Source organism: Microtus pennsylvanicus, chromosome 16, assembly GCF_037038515.1.
Source record: "Microtus pennsylvanicus isolate mMicPen1 chromosome 16, mMicPen1.hap1, whole genome shotgun sequence".
Taxonomy (NCBI): Eukaryota; Metazoa; Chordata; class Mammalia; order Rodentia; family Cricetidae; genus Microtus; species Microtus pennsylvanicus.
Genome location: NC_134594.1, coordinates 23,218,672 through 23,241,839, shown reverse-complemented (window position 1 = coordinate 23,241,839; position 23,168 = coordinate 23,218,672). Strand labels below are relative to the sequence as shown.

Sequence of the window (23,168 nt, the reverse complement as noted above, 5' to 3'; positions counted from 1 at the left end):
CAGAGAAAAAAGCAGTCAGAATTTCTCAGGCCCCGGCATTAGGGTAAGAGTTTGAGATCCCATTGACAATGAAAGCAAAATATTTTGTGCCTAAAATGTTTCTTTTCACACGTACTTCCCAGAAAAGTACCATGGACCTGAGAAGTGTTCAAAATTCTCTGCTTGTTTTTTTCTTGATGGACAGTGTAGTAAGTAACAATGTATCTACAATTAACTACCTGAACAGACCGGAGACTGACCTCCCTCTATAGGCTTATGAATCTAGTTATATAGGGCAAACACTGGCAGTGGCTCTAAAGGAAGAAGTATGAATGGAAGGTTTAATCTTATGTTAATTTAGAATTATAAATTGGCAAGTAGTATGCAGTTCTGAGGTACAAAGAAATTAGGTTATGGTTTAGGAATGGAACATGAAATAATTAATCAAATAATTAACATTTCAATTACAAAATATAGTTTTTAATTTTCTGTGGTAGAATATTTGGAATTTTCTCTTCTAGAAAATTTGAGGCGTATAATACACCATCATTTCTAGAAATTTTGGTCCTTAACTTGTATGCTGTGCTCTGTGTAGGAAGTCAATAGCAGTTCCCTACAAGTCTACTCTCGTATAATTTGGACCCTCTTGTTTCTAACTCTAAATTTAGATTTACAGGAAGCACAGGCCACCTAATCCTTAATTTGTCCCCCCAGGCTTTCTTACATACTTGTATGACTGAATACGATAGCATTCCTCCTTCCCCTTTGCATAGTCATTATGGTATACTCCATACTTCGGGTCAACCTTGGCCTGGAATGGCCTCATAACACTTCAGTAGAGTAAATGATGTGCATTCTTGAAGGTTCAGCTTGGGAGGAACTTCCTCCGGAAATGCTTCCTCCTCAACCTTAGTTCACGACTGGCCCTGCTCTTCTAGCTCTGGTGCCCTTTCCTGACATTGTGTCAGGCTGTTCTGAGCCATCCTGTGAAGCGTGGCCTTTCCCCTGTCATCACCATTATGTCTTACACGTTTTAATGCCTCTTCCATGATTTATATTATAGAAAGTGTTCTATAGGGGTACTGACTGGTTTTGTATTTGCCTCTTTCTGCATACATTTCTATGTAATTTTCATGATTCTTGGTTTGATTTTTAAAAGTTTAACATGTGAATCTTTGGATTATGGTGGTAAAATGTACTAATAGTTATTTCTTTACTTTTAATGCAGGTTTTACCTCAACTTTATTACTGAAGAAGTCGAAAATCCTGAAAAGTAAGTTACTTCATTTACTATAAGACTTTTGTTAGAAATAAAATTTGAGTTTTCTAATTGAGTCATAGGCTTGAGGAGGAAACCCAGTGTGGATTGGTTAATTTCACCGTTGTTGCTGTCATTGTTCTTTTAGATAAACTGACCTAAATTTTCACAATAAATTATCCTCCCACAAATACATATTATATATCAATATTAATATAATAAATACATTATATATGATCGTATACAATATTCAATGCTAAATTGCCTAATAATCTGAAGGTAGCAAAGAATAAAGGCATTTTTTAAAAAACCTATTTTATGTAAACATATACATATAATTTAATGTGAGCTCTTTATAAGTATAATTTGAATTAAAAGAGCTGATTACTTCTACATGTTCCTTAAAAATATCCATGTAATTAGAGAGAATAACACGATGAATGGAAACTTTGTGAAGTAACTGAAAGATAGTCTAGGAACTTGTAAAACTGGGAGCTCAGTGATTTCATTTATTCACTTTTTACCTTTTCATCCTTAAAAAATGATAGATGATTTGCTGTTAATCAAACAATATGTCAAAATAGACTGCAAAATTATTTTCATGATTGGTGAATAAACATTGGGCGTTGTATAGAAAAAAATATATATCTGAATTAAAGAAGGAAAATTTAAAGAATATATAATTTAATGATATTTAACTCATCTTGCTTTTATTCAGCATAGGCTATCTACTAATCATTGTACTAAGCGCCTCCTTCAGATGAATGAGGCTTATCGTCAAGCATTTTACTGTGTTCTCCATGAATGGAAGCGTGGACACAGAAGTGTGATGGTGTGACTGACACCACAGCAGAGTGTTAGCTAGCAAAGAGAAAATGAGATGTTCTTAGCTTCATTCTAGGACACGTTGCTCATCAAGAGTCTCAAGTAAATGTCCCTAGGTAAACAGAGTTGGGGGGGGGAGGAGAGAAGAAGAGAGAAAGAGGAGAGAGGGACAGACAGTTACAGAGAGAAGGAAGGTGGGAGAGAGGGGGAGAGAGAGAGCGAGCGCGAGAGAGAACGAGAGAGAAAGCGAGGGAGCACACTCTGGCCTGTTGGAAAAAGCAGAAGTATAGTGGTAAGAAAGTATACCATTGTGGAACAGGTTGGAATCAGAGAGTTTGCCTACGGGTTGACCGTTCAAAGTAGAATGAAATCAAATTATAACCCCAGGTGTCTTGGGAGATGATTTGCTGGTTGCACTTGGCAGAGTATCAGAAATATCAGAGTTTAGAACACACAGGCCCACAATGGAAGTTAACATGATGCCTCATAGTATGCGATTCAACTGCTGTGTAAACCAATATGTAATTGCAGCATGAAAAAGACCAGTTCATTAAGAAATATGGTCAATTTATAAGACTACTTTCATTTGTCACTGAAATTAAAAGTAGAGTAAATATTTACCAGGAGGAAGTTCTTACATTTCTTGGAGATGATAAGCAAGCTACCTTGTGACTATAAGCAAACGGATTATAGAGATTAATAGGTGGACGGGCCTGTCCTTTTAGTTTTGCGGGCTTGTTAGTGCGTATGTTGCAACCCAGAGAAAGGACAGCTTGTATTAGAGTTTATGAGCAGTATTTATTGAATTCTGATTATGTGAAACAAAGAACTCGGACTTAGTACGGCATTTAAAGCTAAAACATTTTAAAGAGATTGATTGCTAAATCTAATGTAAGAGAATATTTATTATGAAAAAATAGCAAGCAAGTTATGGTTTGTAGACATGTTCTAGATCCCAGTATCAGTGTTATGGACACAGTTCATGTTCTACGTGTAGTTATTTGACAATTTAGACAGATGTGTTTGCTAGGTACTTGTTGCTATTATATGTGTATGTATCGTTATCTGTCTTTAAGTACTTCATACTGCTGTTATGTGTTTCTGACGCATAGCCCTCTTCCTCAACTATTTCATCTCTCAGTTTCAGATACGGATACAGACTTTTAACTGCTATGAAATCTCTCTAGTCTCCTAATATAGCATCTCACTTTAAGGTCTTAATATAGGGGATTTCTCAGTACAGGTTTGTAGTATGAAGGAGGAGTGGGCCGTGTCCCACAGCCCAGGTAGCTTAGCCCCTGAAATAATTACACAGAAATTGTATTAATTAAATCACTGCTTGGCCCATTATATCTAGCCTCTTCTTGGCTAACTCTCACATCTTGATTCAACCCATTTCTAATAATCTGTATGTCACCACGAGGTCGTGGCTTACCGGGAAAGATTCAGCATGTCTGACTTGGCAGCTTCATGGCAGGCGGCTCCCTCTTCTTCCCAGCATCCAGTTCTATCTTTCCTGCCTACCTAAGTTTCTGCCCTATCAAAAGGCCAAGACAGTCTCTTTATTCAACCAATGAAAGCAACACATCCTACACCCCAGGTTAAGAGTCTCCAGAATTTTGGGGTCATAATAATGAGACAAGTTGAAGAACAAAAGCTTTGATTACTTTTTCTTCTTTTGCACAGGATACCTAGTTAAGTCAGTTCTCAACCAGGGGACTCTGAAAAACTTAGCCAGAATAGTCATTTTCTTTAAATTAAAAACAAAACAAAACAATAAATCCATAAAATTTTCCAACTACACAGCGAAGGTTAATGAAATGTTCTGTATTTATCAGCCAAAGAAACTCAGAGTTTTGATCATTTTCATTAGTGTTCAGTTTTAAAATGACTTCGTGTGACCATTTTAATAGTTAGAATAAGCCTTTTCAAACTGCATTTTATTTTTAGCATACCGGGATGATTTGGGAAATATTTAGAGCCAAGTATCAAGAGCAGATGGCACAATTATATGGATCTGGTCCAAAAGAGTACTTTCTATTATTTGGGAGGTGGACACAGGTTCCAGAATGCCTTTCATTACAAGGGAGAGTAATTACAGTTGCGTCTCCTTTGCGATGTGCCAAGATAAATGTGTTTCCTAATCAGTCACCGGTGCATGTGTCCAGGTGTGCCGAGACATGCAACTTGCTGGCAGCTGGTGCAATGAATCATCAGCCAAGGGTATAGCCCTTTTACTACCTCCTCCGTGTGAGCAATCAGATCTTCCACAAACTAGTGGGGAAAAGGCAGTAACTAAGCTAAGTCAGTGAAAACAAGCAATGCGATTCTAGGGAGGTACAATGCAGAGTGAAGCTGCATGATGTCACTGACTAGTCTTCTCACGTAATCTCATTTTGAGACATCTCCCAGATACCTGACATGACACTGTGAGCTCATTTCTGAGCTCTCCTAGGCATGCCTCATAGAACAGTCCTTAGGTGCTGTAATGAGGGAGAGAACAGCTTGACAATAGTATTTATCCTTACATTTACATTATGTTACGGTTCAGAAATGTTCTCATAGCACTTTTTCTTGTATAAAGATCAGTGCGGGGGCATGTGCAGATGAGTGTATGCATGCCCATGGACACCAGAGGTCCCTCCCTACTGAACGTCTTCCCTAATCCCTCGTCTCCTCATTTTTCTGAGACAGAGTCTCTCACTGAACCTGGGGCTCAGGTTGGCTAGCCTGACTAGCTGGTGAGTTTCAGGGGCACATTTGTCTCAGTGACTTGTCATCAGCAGCACCACACCTGAATTCTACACAGATGCTGGGATCTGACTCAGATCCTCAGGCTTGAGTGGCAGGTACTTGACCAACTGAGCCATCTCTCAAACTCCATTAAATTTTATAACAAAACCAGAAATATCAGGAGGTGATACTATCTTTTATACTTTTATAATTATACTATCTTTTATAATTATTTGTAACTTGTTGACCAACTCCACATAATAAATGTATTAGAATAAGAATACTATTTTCAAGGACATTAATGTGTAATGTTTGGACTATGAAGGGCATAGAACCCCAAGGAATCTAGTTTGGAAATATGATCTCCCCATATGGTATGTGGAATAATAATGACAGATGACATATTCGCTTTTTGTTTTTTAAATGTGTTTTGGGGAATATAATGAGTTTTGCCTCATGACATTACTTTTGTAGGGAATATATCACACAATCTATCATTGTTCAAAAAGTTACACAGTACAAAGAACAGATCATTTAGATGTATAATGTTTGAAATCCTGTTCATCGATTGATAAATCATGTCTTGTGTTGATGAAAGCTAAGAAATGGATTGCTTTGCTTTGACCTTGGGGGTCTGAGATTACTCAGTCTGTCTATTAGACGTGTTCTCGTGTTCTTCTCACATCATTTATCCCTCTCTTCTGAAGTATTGGAAAGCACAGATATAGAGGCAGTCACTAAAGCTTGATACCATCCATCATTTTTGAAGAACAAGCCATCACCGTGCTCTGAATGATCAACTTAAATAGAAGGTTTAAATAATCAGAGTGTCACATTTAATTAATATCTCTCCCGCTCCCAATTTATATTAATTGGTACCTCAAAGTCATCACTTCTTGTACCAATGATAACTTAGAAGAGCAACTTGCTTTGGAAAAAGTAGTCTGAGATCAGTGATGCAGAATAATCCCTTTGATTGGCCCACAGTGGTCCCCCAAACAATCTTGATGTTTGTAATTGGTTCAGATGTTACACTCTTAAAATTTTAAGATAGGCATTTAATTTCTTACCGACTGCTTTATTTCTTATTATAATGTTTTATATGACCTGTAAGTTCAAGGTGTATAAAACCACTAATTTGAATTAAGTTAACAAAGCAAAACAAGCAAGAAAGCAAAAAAAATTTTTTAATGTTTTGTATAAATTGCATGAGAAAAATCTGAACATAAAATTGGAGTTCTTTTTATCTTTTATTTTGGCACTTTTAGGATCCAGCCTTATATGAACTAAGTCTTCCTCTTCATGTGCTCAAGTAGAAGATTACAACTCATTAGAAAATAGCAGTGTGTTTTCTCTGTGTGTGTGCTATGGTAATGTTTGTGAAATTGTTTATTCAAAATATTGTAATTTTATAATCCTATAATATATTCAAATTTTATTATATATCCTCATGTTTGGTGTTCTTTGGGTTTCTAAAGTGTTTTTATAGAAAACTGACTCATTTAATATAAATTTATAGAAAAACATTTATTACACCAATTTAACTTACAAACATATTTTCCAAGTGAATCTCTTAAAAACTGAATTTCTGAATAGAGGATTTTAAGGATTCAACCCCATAATAAAGCAAATTACTTTTGAACCTTTGTTTACTACTTTTAAACGGATGGTAATTATCCCAACGCTACAGTTCTCATAAATAGTAAATACAAGAAAATTTAAATTGTAATGAGCCTAAAAAGTAATACAAATTGTAAATCTGAATTTACATTCAGGTCCAAAAAGGTCATTCCTTTGGAAAAATGAAATTTTTTCTCTTTTAATATCAATATGCATCATTAGATTTATCTTAAATAAGGAGAATGCTGTCCTTCAGTTTCGAAATAACTATTACCTAAATTAAAATATTTCCATATTGTGCTTCTCTGGGAATAAATACAAAATTTGGTAGCTCTAGTTCCAATGTGTTTCACAATAGAAAGATAATGCCATCACTGGGGCCACTGAGGCAGAGAGAGGTCAGCGTGTGACCACATTGGAAGAAGAGATGGCTGTACCTTCATTAGCTGTTGCTAACTCTGAAGCCTCTCCCAGTGGAGCATGGGGTTGATGTACCTTGGGATTAAAACCTGCATTTCTCAGCTTCACATATGCATAAAAATTTCATTGGGCTCCAAGACCCTTTGTTCATATAAGGCTTAAGCATCAAACAAGTGGTGCAGAAATTATAGGATTATATTATTATATTTTTTTCATGACATAATCAAAGAACAGATATTAATCCTTCAAGAACTTTGTGGGAGGCCCAGTCCTTTTTTTTTTGGATTCCAACCACATCAAAAAGCAGAGTTTTGAAGGGGAATGCTTTTGAATGTTCTCACTTCCTTTCAGTTCAGTCATTTCTGAGTTCTATTTTTAATCTCATTGAAGTTTATATTTGACATCCAGAAGAGAAAAAAAAGTCATGTTTTAGGATCAATAACAGTGGTTAATTTATCTTTACCCAATTTTTGTTTCTTTTATAGGAGGAAATCAGAGAGCACAGCTGGTAGAGTGGATAGAGTGACTGACAGGCATAGCAAAACGAGCTGTCTTTGAATCAGTCTACCTTAATAATATCTGCTATTGTTAGAGTTGGGGAGTCTCACTATGTAGCTGTAGGAGTGGGGCGCTCATTATGTACCCCAGGATGGCTGTGAAGTCACAGAGACCCATCTGTCCCTGTTTAGGGAGTGCAGTGGTAACGCTCTGGGCCCACCACACTCATGCCTTTTTGTTTTACGTGTGTGTGTGTGTGTGTGCACTGACCAGCCACTTTATAACTTAGAACCGTTTCTAGTTTGGATAAATTATTGTTTGAACGATATAAGTAGAGTGGTTGTTGATGTCTTGACTGCAGTAGCTATTACCCAAGAGAGGAACAAAATATCTCACTCTTGGGGTTCTGCAGCCAGAGTCTCTGGAATCTAGACACTCAAACTATAGTGCCAGTCACCCATCCACTCTGGTTTTCATCTACTGTCTACATGGACATTCCCTCCATATTTGGAAGTACCAAGTCAGCCATTAGCGTGTCTCCCATTTTTGAGGTCACATGTTCACAACCCCCCCTCATCCATGTTCTCATCTATACAGATTTTCTACCTCCACTCTTTGTTATGGCTGCATTTGAAAGTCAAGCAACTGTGCCCAAACTGTGTTTCAGAAATATGTTTTACGGTCTGGGTTGTAATCCATGAAGAACTTCTTAGAACTGTAAGCTCCAGCCTATGGTCTGTTGCTGCTTAGACGATCACGTTGGCCCACTTCTGCTTAAGAGTCTCACTAGAATAGAACAACCTTTCATGTGATTCTTTATGGGCAGAGGCCAGATATGTCATTGCATCTCCAGGTCATGACATAAGAAAGTCATTATGTCCATACACACACACCATGCCTCAAAACTATTTTGATAATTTCTTCCAGTTGTTCAAACACTGACTCCATTTATCATTCTACTCAGGAAAAGAAACGACCTTGTGTTTGTACGGGCACAATTATAACCTAATCCCGGGATAAACTTGAAAGAAACCAAAGGAAGTTAAGACTTTCCAGTGGGGAAGAGGAATTCCTTCACTTTTATGAACTATATTTGCTATAGAGTCATTGTAAATAGTGCTGGTTCAGACAATCAAAATTCAAGCCCTGTCTGGCCTGAACGGGCTGTTTGACCTCATACACACCTCACATTGCTGGACAAGCCTCTGTTTGCCACTTTAATATGGAAGTAATAATCCTCTGTTTTGCTTTTCTCAGGGTTGTGGAGAAACATATGTGAAATTTGAAAATGTTAATGATCTCAACAAGTAGTATACAAACAGCGGCCGCAACCCAAACCTATATTCTTAGAGGATTAGAATGCTTTTTAAGCATAAGCTCTGAAAAAATTAAAGGATTAACATAATTGTTTCATGAACAGGGGGTGCCTTTTCTGCTCACATGACCTAATAATCAGCTTGGAATGTTGTCTGTGCTATCAGTAAATCATCTACTTATTATAGTTAGAAGGCTGAGGGGATGGCGATACCAGGCTCACCCATCTGAGTCAGAAGGAATTTCTTGGAAGACATTCTTTTTCTTTTGTAATAAATGTGCTGTGCTTATTCCTGGATAGTTATTGTCACACATTTGATTGATGATGCTGATAGAATGGGCGGACTGCTTGTATTTTGACTAGAGTTACCTATTTTTAGATTGACTTTTATCAAGAAATACTTTTATGAAATCTGTGAAATAAGGTCTTGGTCTGAGGGGCCTACACCATGTATTTTAAAGATTTTTATTCTTACTTTTTTCAATAAAGAAGCTAGCTAGTACACTGCATGAGAATGCAAGTTAAAGTCATGAATTTTTATATAATTCAAAGATAAAAAATTTTGTTTTGTATATATATATATGAATTTTGATACAGGTTTCATTAAATCTTCCAGGCTGGTCTTGCATTCTCTTGGTAGCCCAGGTTGGTCTTGAATTCAGGGCAATACTCCTGCCTCCACCTTTCAAGATTAGGGATAAGAGGTGTGTGCTACCATACCTAGCTTAAAAATTAGTTCTTTATTAAATACATAAACAGCATTTTAATCTGTCTCATAGATGGGTTGCAGGGTTTGGAACTCAGATGAATTTTTTTTTTTCATAGCTTGGTATGTGACCTGTGCAGGGAAGAAAGCTGGAACTCAAAGGAGTGGCATGCATTCTTATGGTCATGAAGTTGGCCAGTGAGAAGACTAGGGCAGTCATCTACATTTTTCTAGCTCCAGAGCTCAGAGTCTTTCTAACACACTGCAAATCTGTGGGGGGAAGAAAGGCAGAAGTGATCCTTGTCCATCGGTGCTAATTAAGTGGGCATCTTTGCTGAAGAAGAGGAAGTGAAAAGCAGAAGAGAGAAATGGAGGTGTCTGAGGCAGTGACTGGCATGCACAAGACTATAGAAGAGTGACTGGTTTCAGAGAATAATGTGTAAGACACTCTGCGTAGGAGGATGGGTGTTGGGCTGCAGTAAGCATTAGCTTTCCATCGTGAGGCCTTGGGACCTTATCTAGCAGCTAATGAGACTGGCAGGTAGGAAAGTCTTTGGGGGCGATGGGAATTAGTCCTTGAGAAATATTAACTCATTGGCAAGTCCTGAGGGTTTTCTTCTGTGACACCAGAGTTTAAATGGAGTTGCCGTGATGGGACATTCTTCAACCTTCTTTTGCATGTTCGATCGAAATAAAACAGCATCATTGTTTTATACTTGTCTCATTGCTATGTGAGACAGAGTGACATTGAAGGTGGCAGAGCAACATAGTCTCCACTCTATCTCTGCCCTAAAATAAAGAGCCATCATCTACTTAGTCAACAAGATGAATCAGCACAGTGTCCCTGTGTGTTCTTCACAAATGCAGGGCTGAGGATGCTTCTTTATTTAGTGAGAAAGCTTCATCCTTCTATTCTCTCTGCCACTGGAAGGGCAAATGAGCTAACAGGAGATAGTTCATTTGTAAAGAAAATTTATAAGTATCCAAGCAAGAGACTTTGGTTAGCCATGGAAACGTTCAAAATATACATGGAAAGGACTCTTGTTTGGTGACATTCTTTAGACATTATGGTTGGGAAAATGGGACACGCTCACATCTAAGTTGCTTTGAGGTCTATGATATTCTAGTTCTACTTTTAGATGAGTGAATATAGAGAAGCCAATAGTCATGCTGATGGCTTGTGTTACTGGAAATAGGGAGGTATCACAATCCAGTGAGATAGATAAAACCCTAAGGCTGGAAAGATGGCTCAGTGGTTAAGAGTACTTGCTGCTGTTTCAAAGGATTCAAGTTCAGTTCCTAGCACGAATGTCAAGTGAATCACAATCACATACATCTCCAGCTCCAAGGTATCCTCTGCCCTCTTCTGCCTTTCATGGGTACCTGCACACAGTTGAATATACGCACACAGATGGCCATAACCACAAGCGCACACACACACACACACACACACACACACACACACACACACACACACCACACTCAATTTTGAAATCCTTTGAGAAAAGAAGACTTTTACCATCAACTAAGAATCTTAGGTTAAAGTCTAGAAGCATTTCAAACAAAATCCTTTAAGGAGTTTTATTCTTTTGCTATTCAAGGGAAAAGGTGGGCATGGGCAAAGAAAAAAAGTACTGTGAGCACAGGACAGGAGACAGGTTGGTGGGCCATTGGTACTACAGGACAGTGAACTTCACAGTGCTGCGTTCAGAGATCCATGTGGATCAGACGGCCAGGGTTCTAGATGTTTCAGCCTTTTTTGTTTTCTTTTGGGGAGGGTAACGTTTCAGCATGTACCCCAGGATGGTTTTGATCTTGCAATGTAGCTGCTTCAGCCTCCCCAGCACTGGGATTATAGACACTGGGCCACCATACCAGCCGAGATACCATTTCTGCTTCTGACAATACTTTGCTTTGTGGCTTAGATATCTATGTTCCTTGTCCTTTCTCACCATTTTGTTTATTAGGGAGGATGCTTGGTAGCTGACTGTTCCTGTTCTTTTAACTCTAGCGTACCCTGTGTAGATGGCACAAGATGTCCTGAAACTCACTTTGTAAACCTCGCTGTCCTCAAACTCACAGAGATCCACTTGCCTCTGCCTTCCAAATGCTAGGGTTAAAGATGTGCACTACCTACCAGGCTTGAGATTTATTTTTCTTAACAACATGATGCTATTAGCTATCTGCAGCCTTCAGGAATTACTAGGTCAGGGTTTGTGTATGCAGTGAGTCATTTCTTTCTTTCTTTTTCTTTGCCTTAACTTAGTGTTCAATTTGCTCATTATCTCAAGGTAAATGCCGCCCTTGTTGGAAACACCACTTTCTAGGAAGCAGAGTTTATCTCATTTTCAGTTAATCATTTGCAATATTTGACTTGGAGGCTCTTTTACAAAAATCCTAGAAATATTTTTGTACTTGGATTTTTAAGGAAATAATAGGCTTATGGCTTTTTGAGTTTGTTGGCTCTTTGCTGGAGTGTTGTATTTTCTTTCTTTTTCTTATATTCATTTTCTCTTTATAGAAGTAGATAGAGTATATAGTTCTACCCATGGGAAGGGCCTACCAGCTTTCAGCTTTGGTATATATGAGTTGTGAATGCTATAATCAAATACCTTCATATTTTGCAGAGGTCACACTGTACCATATTCATATATGAAGAGTTGAAACTTAACTGATGTATCTTCTACAAAATGAAGGGGGCATGTTGGGATGCATGATGCTGTAAGTGAAGTGGCTTTTTAAGGCTTGTGATATCTGTGTATCACTGGGCTTTTGTAGCTGTCCCAGGTTCTGCCTTTCCAGCTAAGGCAAAGAAAAAGAAAGAAAGAAATGACTCACTGCATACACAAACCCTGACAGCTCTGTTGGTTTTTCATGATTCCATTTTACTTCTGATTCTGCTGTTAATCTATGGCCATTCTCCCTGGAACAAACAGTAATGTCTCAATTTTTTCATATTATCACCCTGTACTAACAGTTCTATTCTTATTTATCTTCCTTTATATGTCTTAGCATTATCTTCCATTGGCAGGTCCTGCATGCCTTAGTTTATGGAATAGCCTCTTCTCGTGGTTCAACCACGATAAATTTGACTTGAGAAAATAAATCACACAGGTCTATAATGTGACTATGGCAAGATTTTAGCCTTGAAATTAGCTGGTAGGGAAATGTCACCATTAGACACGTCCTGTGTGGCATTTAATAAAACTGCCCTTAAAACAGTGAAATGCAGATTTCTAAAATTATTCTGCAAGCAGAAAATGAATGTGGTTTCTAGATTAGAAGAAGTAAGTAATCGATTCCAGGTTGTTCAGCAAAGATCATGAGATTCTAAAATTAAAAGGGAAATATTATGAAGAGGAGAGGCTGAAGTTCAGAGTATTATAAAGGAATAGCTGCTTTTATCTCTGGTATCTTCACATGTACACTGGCTCTTAGATATTTGGTATCTCTGAACATCTGTATTTAATTTTTCTGTTATTGATACCATCAAACAATCAGTCTCCCACTTTCTGTATTTTGTACTGGGGGAAGAAACAGAGAAATTGATACAGAAGACATGGTTAACTTTTGTTGTCTGTCTGAAAATGAGAAAAGCAATGATGAACTTGATGGTGAGTAGTGGTCAGAGATCTGAGACGGTGTTTTATAGCTGTGTAGGGCTTTAAGCAGGCAAGGTTAAACCTGTCCGGAGTGTATGCAAGTGTTTATTTACTTGATCCTCCTGATACAGTTCCCTGTCATTGGGAAGATGACCAAGTGACAGTGTTGGGAGAAAGCACGTATGCCCTGAACTCAGGGATGTTCTGAGTCATGGGGCTTTCCTCTATTGTACTAAACCACAAGCTGAGCTGAGAGTCCACATGGAGCCAGTTCCACTCAGGGTGTCTAGGTGCTTTCTAACCCTCAGGTTTATGACACAAATCTATGACTAAGCAGAGTAGCTAGACTCCCTATTCTCTAAACATGGTGTCAAATGAAGCTCTTATTACTGCCATTTCTATAGAGACAGATGGGTGGAATTTTCAGGACTCTAAACATTTCCTGTCCACTCTGCCCTTCTGAACAGAGACTCTTAAACACCCAAATCCCCCTATCATCTTGTTTCTGAATTCTCCTAATAAGCACATATTATTTATCTCATTTTAAAGTAGTTGGAACTCAAAAAATAGCAGTTGGCATCTAATAATCCATTTAGTCAGAAGATGAACAATTTTCCATATTTTTTATACTCGACTAGAAGAGTGAAAGTAACATTTTCAATAGCAATGGAAATGATTTTTATTGGATTTCCAATATGGTAATATGCACTCTTTCTCTTTAAAGTAACAGATGGCCAAATTAGAAAATTCCAACAAATCATGAAAGAGAAATGTATAGCCACTAGTAGTTCATGAATCAAAGTAGTACTCACTTGAATAATTTTGGTCCTTAGTTTCCCTATCTCTCTCTCTCTCTCTCTCTCTCTCTCTCTCTCTCTCTCTCTCTCTCTCTCTCTCTCTCTCTCTCTGTGTGTGTGTGTGTGTGTGTGTGTGTGTGTGTGTGTGTGTGTGTTCATATGTACTGGATTGTTTGGCTTGGGCTAAAGATACATATGTATTTTTCTTTACATCTTGGAAATTCTGCTATTTATGTTTTGCTTATTTATTGTCTACCTCATCAATGCCCCATTCCCAGCCTTACCTCATAGCCCTGCTGTGTCTCATGCTCAGCTTCTTCTCCTGATGTGGCTACAGATCAGCCCTTCATCTCACACTATTCCATTTGGTTTCAATATTCTTCATTCTCAGTGATCACGATTTTAATGCTGGACAGTACATCTCTAGTTTCTCTCTTGTTGGATGTTGAAAACATTTCAATTTTTTCTTGATGCCATGATGCTAGTTTATAGACTGCCTGTATGTCCGTATATCTAATTATTCCCTTAGGATTGAATACCAGGTTGTGTCTACTTTTTAGTATGCACTGAGCATTGAAAGGTCACTGTTTGTGTTGCCTTTTGAAGAAGAGTTATTGCTCCCCTGTTACCAGCCCTGGGCATCACTACCTTCTGTTGTTGGTTCCACTGTTCTTCCTCTGAGGGTCTAGGGCCTGGGCACACAGTCTCGTGATGCAGTCATTTTGTCATTTCCACCCCCCGCTCCAGGTCACTCTTGTTTGTTTGTTTGTTTGAGAGGCCAGCTTGCCGAACTTCTGCATTTAATAAGCATTTTCATTTATGTGTATTGCTTTTGTGGTCATAGTCTTTTTTTGTATAGAACATTTAAATCTCTCTTTCACACACATTTTATTTTTGGTGAAAATATAGAGTATACACACACATACACACACACACACATAAAGTGATAATACCCCTAAGTTTATGAAGCTCATAAATTATGGCAATTGTCAAGATATGATAATATACATTAAATTTTATGTTCTATACTAGATCTTTTCAGGTAATTTATTCCACCTCATTTATCATTCTATTGATATAGCAGCCAATTACTATATAATTTTCTTATTAAAAAATTTCTAAATCTCTTTCTACTCTGGAGGAAAAAGCTGCTTCAATTATTACTCTATTACTCTAAACAAGCTCTTATTGGGTACAACTTCTGTGTGCATGGAGGAATTTCTTTTCAGCTTTTTCTATATATGGAAATAATATGAAGAGTGCTTTGAAATTTAAAGTCCATGGCCTTTTCAAGTTATCTTGAAGGCATTATCTCTTATAATAATGCCCCCACTGTATAATTTGTGTGGCAGATATTCTCTCCATACATTTCTTTCTCCATGTGGCATGCTTAGTTATTAAGTTTGCTCCTTTTTGCTGTCTCTGGTTAAAAGAAAATTAATGAATGAAGGCAGCTGTAGATGGCGTTAATATTTTTTTTGGCCTTCTTAGCCCCCTGAAAACACTATTATACACTTTTAAAATAATGTTTTCTATTTTCAGGATACTTTTTACAAGACAACATGCCAAAATATTAACAGAAGTACCAATGGTATCATGGAGAAATATTGCTTATGATATTTGAAATTGCCAACATTTTTTTGCCCATTGAGGATTAAATATTAGTTAAGTTTGTTATGTATGTATAAATACATCTCAACTCTTTGGGTTTATAATCATGAGAACAAATCTTTGATCATATGTTGGAAAAATAATAAGCATATTTCCTAAACAATTACATAGATTCCACTCTACATTAAAAAGGAATAACACATACTTTTCTTCTTGGCATCTTTCTTCTTTTTCGAAGGAATGTATCTATCAAAAAATATGGAAATTATATTTTTCTGGTTTTCTTACATATTTACTACTTTTCTTACAAAGTGGTTATGGTAATATTGGCTTATTTCATCACCAGCCTGTTTCCCATGAAGGTTCCGGGGTACTTGTTATATTTAAATTACACATCAGCACAAGATTAAACACACACAAGCAGGGTTGCAATATGTATCCAGTCATGCACTGGTTTGATGGGAAGCCTTGCAGTGATGTGACATAGCCTTGTGCTTCTTCTGGTCCAGCCTAGGTTTCCGGTCAGTCTGTGTTTTAATGAGAATTGTTTGTGTGTGACTGATGCATGAATCCAAGAGATTCCTCCTTTTTATTAAAAATGATTTTGTCTAGGTGTAGCATTATCATGTCCATAAATCAGGTGTTCTGAGAGATTTTATAGTTTGGGATGCACACAACACTTTGGTAGAACGAATGTTTCCTTCTCTAGTAAAGCTCCCTCAGTGCTTCCATGTACTTTTCTGGAATCTTCTTTTGGTAGCTTCACTGACTTCTCACACAGTTATGAAAGTCATATAAGAAAGTGTATGAATTAAAGGAATGGTGTAGTTTGAAGTAACCTAAATTTGCTCTCTTTTATGTCTTCTTCCAACCATAAAACTTAGTTTTTACTTTAATTGATTTAAAAAAAATCTAAGTTTTAGCCTCTAATGGTAACTATCTCTTCCTGTTTTAATAAGATTTTTTTTCTTATATGAAATGTGCTAGAAAGAAAGTACATAAAAAATTTAACAGAGACCAGAACTGGAGAGATTACTTAAATGGTTAAGAGCACTGGTCACTCTTAGAGAGAACCTGTGTTAAATTTCTATTCCCTACATGGGAGACTCAAAACCATTAGTGACTCCTGTTCCCAGGCGATCCAAAACCCTCTTCTGGCCTCCGTAGGCACTGCAGACACACGGTGCACAGATATATATTGGGGGTGGGGGCACCTATATACATAGAATTTTTTTTTAAATTACCAGAAACCAAAGAATCCAAAAGCTCTTTCCATTTGTGACTAGAAGTGCCACAAAGGTAAGTTATATGTTGGGTTGGAGAAATGGCTCAGTCCTTAAGCACTCGATTTCCAAATGTGAGAACTTAATTTCATTCCTAGAACCCATGGTGTGTGAGTTGGTCATAATGACTGTCCTTGTTAGGTTTCTATTGCTGTGATGAACATATGACCAAAAGCAACGTGGAGAGGAAAGGGCTTATTTCATCTTACAGCTCCCAGGTCACACTCCATCACTGAGGAAAGTCAGAGCAGGAATTCAAGAATGGAAGCAGAGGCCATGGGAATGCCGCCTATTGGCTTGTTCCTTATGGCTTGCTCAGCTTGCTTTCTTATACAGCCCCAAGCTACATGACTAGTGGTAGAACCAACCACAACTGTCTAGGCTCTCCCACATCATTCAGCAGTCAATAAAATGCCCCACAGGTGTAGGTGGAGTTTTTTGTCGGGACAGTGATCAGCTCTGTTCTATCAGTTGCTGCCCAAATAACCATTCAGAGACTTATTATTAATTATAAATGACTTGGCTGATAGCTCAGGCTTATCACTTAAATTACTCAGCTCTTACAACTTAAATTAACTCATTTCTATTAATCTATGTGATGCCCCAAAGCTCATGTCTTTTACCTCCCCTGCACGTCCTGCTTTCTTTTCATCTAGCTGCCAGATGACCATTCCTCTGACTCCACCCTTTTTCTTCCCAGCATGCACTCTGTCCCCCAATCCTGCCTAACCATTGGCAAATCATTTTTTTTATTAATAATGAGAGCAATACATATTTACAGGGTGCAAAGATTGTTACACAGTACATAAGCTTGTCTATCTAAAAGCAATTTAATAGAGATGGTTTCTTAATTGAGGTTCACCTTCACATATAACTCTAGTTTGTATCAGTCAGGTTATCCAAACAAACAAATAAAACAAGACATCCATCCATCCATCCATCCATCCAACCAACCAACCAACCAACCAAACAAACAAACAAAAACAACCCATCCAACCAACCAACTAAACAAACATTTTTAATCCCCAAACCCCCAAATGAAAAAAACAGGGTAGTAACTGCTCTTGTAGATGGTGAGAGGCAAGTAGACCTCAGGCAGTTAGTTGGCTGGCTACTCGGAGAAGTTCCAGGCTATGAGAGACTCCATATCAAACAAAGGCGGAAGATACCTGTGAAACTATACCCAAGGTTGTCCTCTGGTCTCTACACACATGTACACACATACACACACATATACACCCACACACACTCCCAAACACACAGATATAGAAGCAAAAAAAATCAATTTTACTTGAAAGGGTCAAACATCCCTAAAAATTCTCTTCAGAGTTGTTTTCATTAGAGACTTGGAGGAAATCCTCGGGGTGCTTTTGAATACTTAGGGAACACTAATTTACTTTGCCAAATTTGTTGCATGTTAACACATAAAGAAAGTCTTAGAATTAACACTGTTCTGAGACTAATTCAGAAAATGAGGAAAAGGTTCTCTAAGGGGGGACACTTTGATCTAAGACCAACCGGAATGAGCAGTCTCTTAAAAGATAGTCCCCTGGTTCTCTTTGAAGTTTAGGTTCCACTAGGAGAGAATATCTGTACATTTTATATTTTAATTACTCTACTTATAATAATTAGCAAATAGAAGATATTTGGCAAGTGTTGGTCATATCCATGAGCTTGGTTAACTTGCTAGACACAATTGTGTCTTTATAGCTGTCTTTATAGTATCTCTGTGCATATTCTCCTGAAATTCGGATGATAATGATGGACATAATTAAGTTCTGACAATGTCAAAGTAATAAAATGCAATGACTTATGAAGCCCCCCCCCATGAGTGGTGGTGCGGTCCATGGAGGTCTGGTTTGATCACAGACAGTCTGTGTGGAATCACGAGGGTGGATAACTCACTTATCCACTAAATTATCTTCTGTGATGATTGTTCTTCTTTTAGTCAGGCTGGCACGTTTAGATAGTAATGATGGAAGGTGCTCTGATGTGCTGTGTTCCTGCAGACGACAGCAACACATCTTCAGAGGACAGAGGAGATTGTAAAGTCGGTGCCTGGTCTGTCTTCTGAGAGACAGAAGAAACAGAGGCAAAACTTCTCTGGTGCTCTGGCCTACGAACAAGAACCTCACTGCTTCAGGGAATTTTCTGGGATGCTTTTTTTCAAGAATTGTGGAGAAACGAACATTCTAGAGAGTGACCTATCAATCCAATACTCCTGTATTTCTCCTAGTGATGGACATGTGGGTGAGGCCCAGCTCTCAGACTGGAATGTAGAGACTTTCTTTCTAATGGTTCCATGACGTCAAGTTAGAATAAATGTCAGTCACAGAGTGACATTTAAACCTCCCACAAACTCTTTACACTGAGATTGTATATATGGAAAGTTTTAATTCTGAGTCAGGAGAAAGAAGAAAAAAGGGAATTATGGAAGGGAAAGGACATGAGGGATCAATACTTTTATGCACCCCCTCCGATTCCCGTGGGTCACATGTCACTGAGTCAGCAGACAGTGTGCTTGCCTTGATAATATTTTCCCTTCAGAGAGGTTTGCCTGTGAAACTGTGGTCTAAGAAAAGATAAATATAAGTAAATATAAGAGGAATGCACGAAAGTGTAGTTTCCAAAGGTTTTGCTTTTTGCTGAAAGGCAAGAGATCACAGCATTCCACTTCCTGTGGGAACATGAATCTTGATAGCTCGACAGCTTGAGAAGAGGAAAGGGAGGGCTTGACCAGGCGCTGCCTTTCTGTGGGCCTCTGTGACCTTTTCAGGCAGCTGTCAACTGTTCTAGCCAGGCGTCTCTATCCTCACTTTCTCGACAATGACATATTATCTCTCCAGACTGGCGGGGTGCTTAGCCCATCAACTCTCTTTTTTTTCTTTCCCACCTTTTCCTAAACTGCTTTGTCATGTGCCCTGCAACGTGGGGTTTGTCACTTTGACTAAAGTCAGACCATAACTATTGGCTTCTTAATCTACTTTATACTTTCTTTTGCTAAGATTAACTTTATTTACTATTTTCCTCAGTTATTATAGTATTAAAATTATTTTCAACTTTACAGGGTCAGTCATATACAAATTATGTAGTTATTCATATATGGGCACTTTTTTAAAGTAGTTTTTATTTTTAAGGTGTACTTAAGAAAGCCACAGTTGAACCCCAAATGTTAACTAAGGCATAAAAGAACGTTTTAGAGCCATGATTGTAAAATTGCCTTAGAATTCTGTATTGCATCTTTCCTTTAAGGAGGATTCTGCTACATAAAAGCAACAAAATCTGGTTTAACTGGTTGAAGTGACTCAAGAGTACCCTATCATTTTGCCCACTGCCTTCCTTCTATTCGATTCCTAGGGATCCAGTTTGAAAACCAGTTGTCTACTTGACCACCAGATATGAAATTTAAAAAGGTATCATTCAAATGATCTGACATCAGATATTGGAGGCAACTTTGGCAATAATTTGTTTGTCAAAATTTTGAGTGGCTACGTGCCTCTCTGCACCATTTCTCATTGTCTAATTAGAAATCAGCCTATGTGTGTAGACTTTGGCAGTTCCTACTAAGTGTACCTTTACAGCTTGAAGGATCTTTGACATCAGTTTGCATTTAGCATCCACAGTGGGTAGACTCAGTGCACACCACCGTGCTTTCATCATTGGAGTTTATTTAATGTTCATCGGTGGGGGAAAAGTGGGTAATTGTGTTTTTCTCTTTGTTAGACTGGTAGGAATTTTCAGGAGTTCAAGATTATTGCATTGCTTCAAAATAGCAAATAATAAGAGGCGTCTACTGTTTCTGGGGAAGTTTGAATAATGATTCATTTTTTCTATTCTAGTTGCTTCAGACAAATACCTATTTTGATTTGACATTGTCATTGAAGCCTTTAAAAATTTTATGTCAATTGCTCATCTTTTGTAAGATAAATAATATAGTATATAATACTGCTTAATGAAGTCATGTTTTCAGTCTTATCAACCCTAATTAAAATCTATAACTATAAAGAAGTCGATTCATACAAAGGAAGTCCTTTATTCTTTAGTTGTTAGGTTAATTCTTCTTGAACTAACAGTCAATCCGCAGAATGCCTATAGCTTTCAACCACCAAAAGGCTACTTCTTAAATATTACACCATTTTGGGTATGTCTGGTTCCCTGGTAGGCTTTGGTCTATTTTACTTCTGCAATTCAGAGTTCCTCCTATGGTATGGCTTCTTCAGGAAAGAGTTTTGCTTCAGTTTTCAGGATAAATGCCTCCCACTGAGGGCCAGGAAGTAAAGAATTAGTCCAAGTGTGGTATATATTAGGAGGTGGTATAATCATTAAGAGGTGTGGCCTTATTGTGTGACACTATTGCCGGGTAGAAGTGAACAGATGTAGGGAGCTGACAAGAGACTAAAGTACGGATAGTGCCAGAGTGCAACTTGATGGCCAATAAACTCCCTGGGGTTGCTTCTAAGAATATGGGTGAGCGGTTACTTACAGGAGCAAAAATGACTCAAGACAACTGTGTCACCAAAAGCCCACTCTAATTCAGGGTTTTCACAAAAGCTGGGAACCTGGAGCACACTGCAGAATTTGCAGGCAGCCAACAGTTGGCGAAGAGTCTCTTTCCGGCAGCTCAGCTGGTCTCTTGTCTCCTAGCAGGCCTTACTGAATATATTTGGAGAAGGAGGGACTTCCTGAAGCTTCGAGTTGTTTTCTTTGTGAGTTTTAATGATCTTTCCTGAAGGATGGAATTTTCATCTCCCCTTAGAGTCTTACTGGAGATTCACTTCAAGACAAACTCTTTTTCTGGAAAAAAACCTGCTACACATAGGCTCCTGGGAAGTCTTTGGGTCAATGAAGGTTTACCTTTGAAGGAGATTTTGTGAACCTGTTTCCTTCTTTTGCCTCAGTTTTGCTGTTTGGCCATGACGTGAGAGGAAAGGTTTTATCCTGTTACAGACTCCTGCCATGTAGTGTGTCCTTGCCACTGTCTCAGGCAGCAGGGTCAGGTCATCATACACTGATATCTCATACACGAGGCTCATCTCTTCAGATACTGTTTCTCTGGAGGAGTTCTCTACAGTGATAGGGCATTGACTAACATAGAAACCAGATCCCTGCTAGGGCAGGGGTGGTAGCCATCTTAGCTTCTAACTCACTCATCTAGCCAAATCCTGTTAGTAAGAATGAGTCACATTCCCTCCTACAGACGAGGAAGCCTGGGCTGTCTTCTGGGTGGCTCATTCTCAGGAAGAATGTAGTTTTGAAAGAGGAACACAAACTCGTGTATAGTTATGTGACTTGTTCATATATCTGAACTTCAGAAACACCACTATAAAAAGTGGTTCGATGAGACCTCAGTGTACTTTGGGTCAGTGCATGATGAAAATAATGAAATTTTAAGAGAAATATTATGTGCATGTCATAACAAAACTAACCACCACTGTGGGACTTACTTTATTACTATTAAGATATTTCATTCTATGATTTAATTGCCAGCATTTAATCTAAAGCCAGTTTTGTCTTTATAAACTAGAACTCACCTAAAATATGCTTGTGTTTGTTCATGATAAATATAGATAACTATAATGCATCCAGGGGACACACACTAAATCTTCAGAAAATGAGAAAAAATGGGATGCACACAATGCAAAGTTTTTGAGTTTGTATAAAGTGGAAGCAAATGAAAATTTATGCTCATGCTACATTTTGCTGCATGATTTTATTTAGTCATGAATTTATTCTGGGAGTAGGACAAAAAAAAACACCAAAGTGTTTGCAGAATAAAATGCTTATATTTATGTTTGTGATTGTGTATTGCCCCGTGTTTCTGAGTTATAAGTTTGTGTTTCTCTTCATTTGTCCTGTGAAGTTTGGGGGGAAACTTGATCCTTTCTTGCACCTTTTCTCTGTTGTTTTTCCGTGCTCTCCTTTATGCTTTCCCATATATGTGTTTTCCCCCGAGCCTCTTGTGGCTTCTGATCTCACCCTGTCTCTACTAATTTCTCACATCTCCTTTCAGGTCTGTCTGTCTTCTCTTTCTGTTTCTGGACCTCTTCATCCACGGATACAGAGAATGGTGAGATGTAAATGAGACAATGCTACCATATTTGGAATGTGTCAACACAACTACCCATGGTCTTGCTGAGTTCCATGGGGAGTCGGGGTGGGCAGATAGGACTGAGCTCAGTAGCATCGTTGTGTGCACTCAGGTTACAATGCGCTTGTTGTGTCGGGTTGTTCAACTGTGCTCCAGAACAGTCATTAGGCATGAACACAAATCCTTTGGGAACCTTAAACAGGTTCATCTGGTATTTCCTTCCTCATAATATGATTTTTTTCCATGTCAAACTACACCTTCTCCTCCGTTGGTTTCTGCATCTCTTCAAGTGTGTTCTTTTATATATTTTAATATCTCATTCCCACTCTTAATGGATAGCTAGAAGCATAGCAACACTACCCTAGAAGACAATGAGGCAAAAATCCCTGAAAAAAAAAACAGAAGAAAATGCATATGAACTCAACCATGGAAA

At 38.1% G+C, this 23,168-nt stretch overlaps 1 protein-coding gene across 1 annotated transcript in view; it reads left to right on the top strand.

Annotated features, from left to right (window-relative positions):
* Positions 1 to 23,168, top strand: part of Slc7a11 (solute carrier family 7 member 11) — a 73,882-nt gene that overhangs the window by 26,367 nt on the left and 24,347 nt on the right. Inside the window, exon 6 of the mRNA XM_075950591.1 lies at positions 1,208 to 1,252. Within this exon, the coding sequence (XP_075806706.1) occupies positions 1,208 to 1,252 (45 nt within the window). The remainder of the gene's footprint in view (positions 1 to 1,207; positions 1,253 to 23,168) is intronic.